The sequence below is a fragment of the Panulirus ornatus genome, chromosome 29, assembly GCF_036320965.1.
Source record: "Panulirus ornatus isolate Po-2019 chromosome 29, ASM3632096v1, whole genome shotgun sequence".
NCBI lineage: Eukaryota > Metazoa > Arthropoda > Malacostraca > Decapoda > Palinuridae > Panulirus > Panulirus ornatus.
Window position 1 is genome coordinate 192,642 of NC_092252.1, and position 12,036 is coordinate 204,677.

The 12,036-nt window shown below is 40.4% G+C and overlaps 1 protein-coding gene across 1 annotated transcript in view; it reads left to right on the plus strand.

Annotated features, from left to right (window-relative positions):
• Positions 1–12,036, plus strand: part of bdg (sodium-dependent transporter bedraggled) — a 127,982-nt gene that overhangs the window by 65,229 nt on the left and 50,717 nt on the right. The window contains exons 8-10 of the mRNA XM_071678933.1: positions 2,611–2,762; positions 11,353–11,435; positions 11,845–11,984. Coding sequence (XP_071535034.1) covers positions 2,611–2,762; positions 11,353–11,435; positions 11,845–11,984 — 375 coding nt within the window. The remainder of the gene's footprint in view (positions 1–2,610; positions 2,763–11,352; positions 11,436–11,844; positions 11,985–12,036) is intronic.

Here is a 12,036-nt window from a genome sequence, read left to right on the forward strand (position 1 = left end):
CAAGCATTCCGCCAATCCTCAGGCACCTCACCATGAATCATACATACATTGAATAACCTTACCAACCAGTCAACAATACAGTCACCCCCTTTTTTAATAAATTCCACTGCAATACCATCCAAACCTGCTGCCTTGCCGGCTTTCATCTTCCGCAAAGCTTTTACTACCTCTTCTCTGTTTACCAAATCATTTTCCCTAACCCTCTCACTTTGCACACCACCTCGACCTAAACACCCTATATCTGCCACTATATCATCAAACACATTCAACAAACCTTCAAAATACTCACTCCATCTCCTTCTCACATCACCACTACTTGTTATCACCTCCCCATTAGCCCCCTTCACTGAAGTTCCCATTTGCTCCCTTGTCTTACGCACTTTATTTACCTCCTTCCAAAACATCTTTTTATTCTCCCTAAAATTTAATGATACTCTCTCACCCCAACTCTCATTTGCCCTCTTTTTCACCTCTTGCACCTTTCTCTTGACCTCCTGCCTCTTTCTTTTATACATCTCCCACTCATTTGCATTTTTTTCCCTGCAAAAATCGTCCAAATGCCTCGCTCTTCTCTTTCACTAATAATCTTACATCTTCATCCCACCATTCACTACCCTTTCTAATCAACCCACTTCCCACGTTTCACATGCCACAAGTATCTTTTGCGCAAGCCATCACTGCTTCCCCAAATACATCCCATTCCTCCCCCACTCCCCTTACGTCCTTTGTTCTCACCTTTTTCCATTCTGTACTCAGTCTCTCCTGGTACTTCCTCACACAAGTCTCCTTCCCAAGCTCACTTACTCTCACCACTCTCTTCACCCCAACATTCTCTCTTCTTTTCTGAAAACTCCTACAAATTTTCACCTTCGCCTCCACAAGATAATGATCAGACATCCCTCCAGTTGCACCTCTCAGCACATTAACATCCAAAAGTCTCTCTTTCGCGCGCCTATCAATTAACACGTAATCCAATAATGCTTTCTGGCCATCTCTCCTACTTTACGTATACTTATGTATATCTCGCTTTTTAAACCAGGTATTCCCAATCACCAGTCCTTTTTCAGCACATAAATCTACAAGCTCTTCACCATTTCCATTAACAACACTGAACACCCCACTTATACCAATTATTCCCTCAACTGCCACATTACTCACCTTTGCATTCAAATCACCCATCGCTATAACCCGATCTTGTGCATCAAAACCACAAACACACTCATTCAGCTGCTCCCAAAACACTTGCCTCTCATGATCTTTCTTCTCATGCCCAGGTGCATATGCACCAATAATCACCCATCTCTCTCCATCAACTTTCAGTTTTACCCATATCAATCTAGAATTTACTTTCTTACACTCTATCACATACTCCCACAACTCATGTTTCAGGAGTAGTGCTACTCCTTCCCTTGCTCTTGTCCTCTCACTAACCCCTGACTTCACTCCCAAGACATTCCCAAACCACTCTTCCCCTTTACCCTTGAGCTTCGTTTCACTCAGAGCCAAAACATCCAGGTTCCTTTCCTCAAACATACTACCTATCTCTCCTTTTTTCTCATCTTGATTATATCCACACACATTTAGGCACCCCAATCTGAGCCTTCGAGGAGGATGAGCACTCCCCGCGTGACTCCTTCTTCTGTTTCCCCTTTTAGAAAGTTAATATACAAGGAGGGGAGGGTTTCTGGCCCCCGCTCCCGTCCCCTTTAGTTGCCTTCTATGACACGTGAGGAATGCGTGGGAAGTATTCTTTCTCCCCTATCCCCAGGGATAAAATGATGATATAATATTTTTTTTCTTTTTTTTTATAAATATGAAAATATAACATATTTTTTTTGTTTACTGTCACTGTCTCCCGCGTTAGCAAGGTAGTGCAAGGAAACAGAGGAAAGAATTGCCCAACCCCCCACATACACATGTATGTACATAAACACCTACACATGCACATATACATACCTATACATTTCAATGTAAAATGCAGATACATACACAGACATATACATATATACAGATGTACATATTCATACTTGCCTTCATCCATTCCCATCACCACCCCGCCACATATGAAGTAGCATCCCTCCTGAGGGAACACTAGGAATAGACAAAATAAGGCCATGACACACACACACACACACACACACACACACACACACACATGCGCACACATATTCTTTTATCTGTGAAGTAATATTATATTGCATTTTCTACTACTTTTATCTGCTCAATTTTTCACAAGATAGCCATTTGCAAAGCAGAGATAATTAAGCATACATTATTTTTTTTCATTGTAAATTAGGTAAGATATTTAGCATTTTATTTTTTGGTTATTCTGAATATTTTCAAATTCTTAATTGAATGTATATATCAAACTATGTTTATATTGAAGTTCCATCACTTTTCATAATTTTTATTAATAGATTTTGAAAAGACTGTGTTTTGTATAGTGGAATTCACCATCTTTAATGCATTCCTTTATTCTCAAGTAGACTGCACATATGATGTCAATAAATGTTATATAAAATTATACTCATTAATGTCATTGGTTAGATTTTCTTAAGAATTTGCAATGCTGTTATAGGTAACAAGAAATTCATTTTTATATTCTAACAGGTAACCAAACGTATGGAAAGGTGTGCTACATAGTATTCCTTCTTCCGTTACTGTGCTACTTGGTTGTGTGCCTTTATTTGGCATCATGGACCAAAGATGATCTTTACATCAACGATGTTACAAAATTTAATGAATTGTTCATGAATAGTCGTGTGAGTACTAATTGTAGAGAAATTGTTAGTTCAAGTTCAGGTGGTAGTTAGTCATAAATGAATTGCAAGGTTCTTTATTTCCTGATTTTCTTTGAAAAGTTATCATACAGCACAATAATTAATAGGTCAAACTCTTTTCCAGTCTTTTTTCCACTTCCTACATAATACATATTTAATGGTAGAGTATTCAAAAGTACACCATTCATGTATCTTTACCTCCTCTTAGGTGTGGTAATCTCAGATGATGTAATGCCAAGTCAGCAGTGTATGAAAGCATTATAAAAGGCAAACAGATTCATGGATTCATTGATGGGGCATTTAGATGTAAGTGTTAGATACTAATCCTCACTCTTTACAATGCATTGGTGTGTCCCCACCTTGAATACTATATTAAAAGACAAAGACAGAATAGAGAAATTACAATGGCAAGCTACATAGATGATTCCCAGACTGAAAAAACAGACTGTATGAGCCAGTGAAATTACTTAAATATTTCGCTTAAGAAAGAAGATAAATGGGGATTTGATACAGATATTCACTCAAACCATTGCATACAAACTCATGGGAAAATGTTTTCCTTTAACGAGTTACAGCACCTTTCTTTTCAACATGATTATCATAAAGTTTCATTTACCATTTATGGTTGTTGAAGATGGCATCTTAGATATGTTTAAGAATAGACAATAGATATTTTGCTTCAAGTCCATGACTAACATGATTTGTGCCTCTTTAGTTACATGTAATGCCTACAGGTATTTCTCTTTAACCCAGTGACTGCAAGTACTTTAGATATCCAGTGTTCTCTCAGATGGCACTTTTTGAAAAAAAGAAAATTAATATTTTTTGTTTTTTCTATTTGATGAAGTTATTTTTTCTAAAACAAATGATATGATAACAAAAACACTTACTTTATTTTCACAATTCAATAACCTTTACTGACAGATCCCTGACTACACACTGATAAAACATGTACACACCGAAATGACCCAACAGCAACTGAACAGCCACCCATCCAACTCAGTATTAGGTGCAGTCCCACCAGACAGAGATATGCCAGTGTGAAACCACAATTTCTTGGGATGTATGAATTACACTTTCTTGTCTGCACTCTGGACACCACCTATCCCTAAACCATTATAAACAGTGATGTAGCATGTCTCAAGACCCTTCATTCCCATGATGCACATACCACAATGAAAACACAGAACACTTAATATGCTCATTTACCCCTCACTTTCCTCCAATAGACACAGATGCAACATTACTAGATTTGCTGACCTAAGAAGAGAGAAGAATGATGAGTGGTTGGTTCACAACCTCGTAAGTTTTTCAAACAGATTGATGATGTAGACAATGAAAAGTTTTTCAAGAGATGTGGGGATGGATCAACCAGAGGATATAACTTGAGAATTAAGCTAGAAACTTATTAGAATAGAGGTAAAGAAGTACAGTTATATTATAAGAGTGGTGGATGAGTGGAATAGAATGGCTGAGGATATGCTTAATGCAGACAGTTTAGAAATTGTATGATAGTAGAAAATTCTCAGTAGTTAGGGCCTCTCAAGTCTAAAACTTGCATCTTATATAGTACAGATAGGTAATTACTATCTTGCGCTACCTCGCAAACGCGGGAGACAGCGACAAAGTATATAAAAAAAAAAAAAAAAAAAAAAAAGGTAATTACTGATCTTTATGATTTGTGGTCCTTCCTGGTGGACTTTGCTGACTTCCTGATCACTGTGAGAGCTCCATAAGGTTAGAAGGAGATCCTGAGGCTGGAAGGTAGGGTAAGGTAAGGTGGTAAAACTTTGACTACAAATTTGGCGTACATCCTAAATGAATAAGTGTTCATGCTGCAACTCTACCAGCTGTTTAATTTAAGCCATCCTTGTGTGACATTGTAAGTGTATATTATATTATTTATTTATTTATTTATTTATTATACTTGATCACTGTTTCCCGCATCAGCAAGGTGGCACCAGGAAACAGACAAAGAACAACCCATCCACTCATAAATACATATGTATACATAAATGCCCATATATACATACATATACATATCAACATATACACTTATATGTACGTGCACATTCACAGACATATACATATAAACACGTGCATACTCTTGCTTGCCTTCAATCCATTCCCAGCACCATCCCACCCCACAGGAAACAGCATTGCTGCCCCCCACTTCAGTGAGGTAGTGCCAGGAAAACAGACAAAAAAGGCCACATTTGTTCACACTTAGTCTCTAGCTGCCATGTGTAATGCACCAAAACCACAGCTCCCTTTCCACATCCAGGCCCAACAAAACTTTCCATGGTTTACCCCAGACACTTCACATGCCCTGGTTCAATCCATTGACAGCACGTCTACCCCAGTATACCTCATCGCTCCAATTCACTCTATTCCTTGCACACCTTTCACCCTCCTGTATGTTCAGGCCCCGATCGTTCAAAATCTTTTTCACTCCATCCTTCCACCTCCAATTTGGTCTCCCACTTCTCCTCGTTCCCTCCACCTCAGACACATATATCCTCTAGGTCAATCTTTCCTCACTCATTCTCTCCATGTGACCAAACCATTTCAATACACCTTTTTCTGCTCTCTCAACCACACTCTTTTTATAACCTCACATCTCTCTTACCCTTTCATTACTTACTCAGTCAAACCACCTCACACCACATATTGTCCTCAAACATCTCATTTCCATGACAAAGCAAAATAAATAAATATATTTATTTATTTATTTATTTTGCTTTGTCGCTGTCTCCCGCGTTAGCGAGGTAGCGCAAGGAAACAGACGAAAGAATGGCCCAACCCACCCACATACACATGTATATACATACATGTCCACAAACGCACAATATACATACCTATACATCTCAATGTACACATATATATACACACACAGACATATACATATATACACATGTACATAATTCATACTGTCTGCCTTTATTTGTTCCCATCGCCACCTCGCCACACATGGGATAACAACCCCCTCCCCCCTCATGTGTGGGAGGTAGCGCCAGGAAAAACACCAAAGGCCCCATTCGTTCACACTCAGTCTCTAGCTGTCATGTAATAATGCACCGAAACCACAGTTCCCTTTCCACATCCAGGCCCCACACACTTTGCATGGTTTACCCCAGACGCTTCACATGCCCTGGTTCAATCCAGTGACAGCACGTCAACCCTGGTATACCACATCGTTCCAATTCACTCTATTCCTTGCACGCCTTTCACCCTCCTGCATGTTCAGGCCCCGATCACTCAAAATCTTTTTCACTCCATCTTTCCACCTCCAATTTGGTCTCCCACTTCTCCTCGTTCCCTCCACCTCTGACACATATATCCTCTTGGTCAATCTTTCCCCACTCATTCTCTCCATGTGACCAAATCATTTCAAAACACCCTCTTCTGCTCTCTCAACCACACTCTTTTTATTTCCACACATCTCTCTTACCCTTACGTTACTTACTCGATCAAACCACCTCACACCACATATTGTCCTCAAACATCTCATTTCCAGCACATCCACCCTCCTGCGCACAACTCTATCCATAGCCCACGCCTCGCAACCATACAACATTGTTGGAACCACTATTCCTTCAAACATACCCATTTTTGCTTTCCGAGATAATGTTCTCGACTTCCAAACATTCTTCAAGGCTCCCAGAATTTTCGCCCCCTCCCCCACCCTATGATTCACTTTCGCTTCCATGGTTCCATCCGCTGCCAGATCCACTCCCAGATATATAAAACACTTCACTTCCTCCAGTTTTTCTCCATTCAAACTTACCTCCCAATTGACTTGACCCTCAACCCTACTGCACCTAATAACCTTGCTCTTATTCACATTTACTCTTAAATTTCTTCTTTCACACACTTTACCAAACTCAGTCACCAGCTTGTGCAGTTTCTTACATGAATCAGCCACCAGCGCTGTATCATCAGCGAACAACAACTGACTCACTTCCCAAGCTCTTTCATCCACAACAGACTGCATACTTGCCCCTCTTTCCAAAACTCTTGCATTCACCTTCCTAACAACCCCATCCATAAACAAATTAAACAACCATGGAGACATCACACACCCCTGCCGCAAACCTACATTGACTGAAAACCAATCACTTTCCTCTCTTCCTACACGTACACATGCCTTACATCCTTGATAAAAACTTTTCACTGCTTCTAACAACTTGCCTCCCACACCATATATTCTTAAAACCTTCCACAGAGCATCTCTATCAACTCTATCATACGCCTTCTCCAGATCCATAAATGCTACATACAAATCCATTTGTTTTTCTAAGTACTTCTCGCATACATTCTTCAAAGCAAACACCTGATCCACACATCCTCTACCACTTTTGAAACCAATTTGCTCTTCCCCAATCTGATGCTCTGTACATGCCTTCACCCTCTCAATTAATACCCTCCCATATAATTTACCAGGAATACTCAACAAACTTATACCTCTGTAATTTGAGCACTCACGCTTATCCCCTTTGCCTTTGTACAATGGCACTATGCACGCATTCCACCAATATATATATGACTCATATATATATATATATATATATATATATATATATATATATATATATATATATATATATATGATATATATGATAGAGATGCTCTGTGGAAGGTATTAAGAATATATGGTGTGGGAGGCAAGTTGTTAGAAGCAGTGAAAAGTTTTTATCAAGGATGTAAGGCATGTGTACGTGTAGGAAGAGAGGAAAGTGATTGGTTCTCAGTCAATGTAGGTTTGCGGCAGGGGTGTGTGATGTCTCCATGGTTGTTTAATTTGTTTATGGATGGGGTTGTTAGGGAGGTGAATGCAAGAGTTTTGGAAAGAGGGGCAAGTATGAAGTCTGTTGGGGATGAGAGAGCTTGGGAAGTGAGTCAGTTGTTGTTCGCTGATGATACAGAGCTGGTGGCTGATTCATGTGAGAAACTGCAGAAGCTGGTGACTGAGTTTGGTAAAGTGTGTGAAAGAAGAAAGTTAAGAGTAAATGTGAATAAGAGCAAGGTTATTAGGTACAGTAGGGTTGAGGGTCAATTCAATTGGGAGGTGAGTTTGAATGGAGAAAAACTGGAAGAAGTGAAGTGTTTTAGATATCTGGGAGTGGATCTGGCAGCGGATGGAACCATGGAAGCGGAAGTGGATCATAGGGTGGGGGAGGGGGCGAAAATTCTGGGAGCCTTGAAGAATGTGTGGAAGTCGAGAACATTATCTCGGAAAGCAAAAATGGGTATGTTTGAAGGAATAGTGGTTCCAACAATGTTGTATGGTTGCGAGGCGTGGACTATGGATAGAGTTGTGCGCAGGAGGATGGATGTGCTGGAAATGAGATGTTTGAGGACAATGTGTGGTGTGAGGTGGTTTGATCGAGTAAGTAACGTAAGGGTAAAAGAGATGTGTGGAAATAAAAAGAGCGTGGTTGAGAGAGCAGAAGAGGGTGTTTTGAAATGGTTTGGTCACATGGAGAGAATGAGTGAGGAAAGATTGACCAAGAGGATATATGTGTCGGAGGTGTAGGGAACGAGGAGAAGAGGGAGACCAAATTGGAGGTGGAAAGATGGAGTGAAAAAGATTTTGTGTGATCGGGGCCTGAACATGCAGGAGGGTAAAAGGAGGGCAAAGAATAGAGTGAATTGGAGCGATGTGGTATACCGGGGTTGACGTGCTGTCAGTGGATTGAATCAAGGGATGTGTATGGAGGTGGGTTGGGCCATTTCTTTCGTCTGTTTCCTTGCGCTACCTCGCAAACGCGGGAGACAGCGACAAAGCAAAATAAAAAAAAAAATAATAATATATATGAATGTAGGTTTGCGGCAGGGGTGTGTGATGTCTCCATGGTTGTTTAATTTGTTTATGGATGGGGTTGTTAGGGAGGTGAATGCAAGAGTTTTGGAAAGAGGGGCAAGTATGAAGTCTGTTGGGGATGAGAGAGCTTGGGAAGTGAGTCAGTTGTTGTTCGCTGATGATACAGCGCTGGTGGCTGATTCATGTGAGAAACTGCAGAAGCTGGTGACTGAGTTTGGTAAAGTGTGTGAAAGAAGAAAGTTAAGAGTAAATGTGAATAAGAGCAAGGTTATTAGGTACAGTAGGGTTGAGGGTCAATTCAATTGGGAGGTGAGTTTGAATGGAGAAAAACTGGAGGAAGTGAAGTGTTTTAGATATCTGGGAGTGGATCTGGCAGCGGATGGAACCATGGAAGCGGAAGTGGATCATAGGGTGGGGGAGGGGGCGAAAATTCTGGGAGCCTTGAAGAATGTGTGGAAGTCGAGAACATTATCTCGGAAAGCAAAAATGGGTATGTTTGAAGGAATAGTGGTTCCAACAATGTTGTATGGTTGCGAGGCGTGGGCTAAGGATAGAGTTGTGCGCAGGAGGATGGATGTGCTGGAAATGAGATGTTTGAGGACAATGTATGGTGTGAGGTGGTTTGATCGAGTGAGTAACGTAAGGGTAAGAGAGATGTGTGGAAATAAAAAGAGCGTGGTTGAGAGAGCAGAAGAGGGTGTTTTGAAGTGGTTTGGGCACATGGAGAGAATGAGCGAGGAAAGATTGACCAAGAGGATATATGTGTCGGAGGTGGAGGGAACGAGGAGAGGAGGGAGACCAAATTGGAGGTGGAAAGATGGAGTGAAAAAGATTTTGTGTGATCGGGGCCTGAACATGCAGGAGGGTGAAAGGAGGGCAAGGAATAGAGTGAATTGGAGCGATGTGGTATACCGGGGTTGACGTGCTGTCAGTGGATTGAATCAAGGCATGTGAAGCGTCTGGGGTAAACCATGGAAAGCTGTGTAGGTATGTATATTTGCGTGTGTGGACGTATGTATATACATGTGTATGGGGGGGGTTGGGCCATTTCTTTCGTCTGTTTCCTTGCGCTACCTCGCAAACGCGGGAGACAGCGACAAAGTATAATAAAATAAAAATAAAAATATATATTACATGATAGCTAGAGACTGAGTTTGAACGAATGGGGCCTTTGTTGTCATTTCCTAGCTCTACCTCACATACATGAGAAGGGAGGGGGTTGTTATTTCATGTGTGGCAAGATGGCGATGGGAATGAATAAAGGCAGACTATGAATTATGTACATGTGTATATATGTATATTTCAGTGTGTGTATATATATGTATACGATGAGATGTATAGGTATGTATATTTGCGTGTGTAGACGTGTATGTATATACATGTGTATGTGGGTGGGTTGGGCCATTCTTTCGTCTGTTTCCTTGCGCTACCTCGCTAACATGGGAGACAGCGACAAAGCAAAATAAATAAATAAATGGCAGAATGCTTGCATAGTGCCATTTTACAAAGGCAAAGGGGATAAAAGTGAGTGTTCAAATTACAGAGGTACAAGTTTGTTGAGTACTCCTGGGAAATTATATAGGAGGGTATTGAATGAGAGGGTTAAGGCATGTACAGAACATCAGATTGGGGAAGAGCAGCGTGGCTTCAGAAGTGGTAGAGGATGTGTGGATCAGGTGTTTGCTTTGAAGAATGTTTGTGAGAAATACTTAGAAAAGCAAATGGATTTATATGTAGCATTTATGGATCTGGAGAAGGCATATGATAGAGTTGATAGAGATGCTCTGTGGAAGGTATTAAGAATATATGGTGTGGGAGGCAGGTTGTTAGAAGCTGTGAAAAGTTTTTATCGAGGATGTAAGGAATGTGTACGTGTAGGAAGAGAGGAAAGTGATTGGTTCTCAGTGAATGTAGGTTTGCGGCAGGGGTGTGTAATGTCTCCATGGTTGTTTGATTTGTTTATGGATGAGGTTGTTAGGGAGGTGAATGCAAGAGTTTTGGAAAGAGGGGCAAGTATGAAGTCTGTTGTGGATGAGAGAGCTTGGGAAGTGAGTCAGTTGTTGTTCGCTGATGATACAGCGCTGGTGGCTGATTCATGTAAGAAACTGCAGAAGCTGATGACTGAGTTTGGTAAAGTGTGTGAAAGAAGAAAGTTGAGAGTAAATGTGAATAAGAGCAAGGTTATTGGGTACATTAGGGTTGAGGGTCAAGTTAATTGGGAGGTAAGTTTGAATGGAGAAAAACTGGAGGAAGTAAAGTGTTTTAGATATCTGGGAGTGGATCTGGCAGTGGATGGAACCTTGGAAGCGGAAGTGTATCATAGGGTGGGGGAGGGGGCGAAAATTCTGGGAGCCTTGAAGAATGTGTGGAAGTCGAGAACATTATCTCGGAAAGCAAAAATGGGCATGTTTGAAGGAATTGTGGTTCCAACAATGTTGTATGGTTGCGAGGCGTGGGCTATGAATAGAGTTGTGCGCAGGAGGGTGGATGTGCTGGAAATGAGATGTTTGAGGACAATATGTGGTGTGAGCTGGTTTGATCGAGTAAGTAATGTAAGGGTAAGAGAGATGTGTGGAAATAAAAAGAGTGTGGTTGTTGGATCCAAATGGTCTTACAGTACCCTGTAACTCTTATCATGTGAAATATAGGAATATATTCAAACTGATGGTTTAGTTCCATTTTAAAAGGTAATGAACCAAGGGTTTTACCTGACACTTGATTAAGGCTTTTTTTCTCCATCTTTTTCAGTCATGGATGGCAGCTAGTCGAGAAGTTTTCTTAGTGTGGGGTTTCCATGGAGCTGTTCTTCAGCAGATGGCAGCTCATAATAAGTATGTCAATAATTATCTTGATTTGCCTTCTCACATTTTATTGTATTGTAGCTTATGCTTGCATATATCATAGTTTTAGAAGTCTATAATCATCAAATTCAGGTAATTTGTTTTAATATTGACTTTTATTTGAACCTTTTACCATTATAACAGGCTGATGACCTGCTTAATTGTTAAATTATTTTGAAAGTTTTTCATGCATTAGAATGAGAATAGAATGAAAGAGTTCCTGTGACATAACCACAGACATTGAAGAAACTATTGAAAAATAGGAATGTACAAGGTACTTTGTATATTTTTTATTTTACCTTAAGTATCATCACAGTTGATTACACACATAGAAAGATTCTTTATATACTATAGAAGTGAATGCCAGTACTGAAGTCAATAAATATTTTTCCACCATCAGGAGAGGACATGCTTTGTACAGAGACACAACAATATTGTCGGTGGTCACAGCTCTGGTCCTAGTGCTTGCAGCTGTCACTGGTTCCTCCTGTGTATCAGGATTGCATCAGAATAACTTGCACTACAAACCATCCTCTTTTGGTGAGATGTGTTTTGGAATATGAGATTCATTTTTTCATCATGTAAGAAAAAA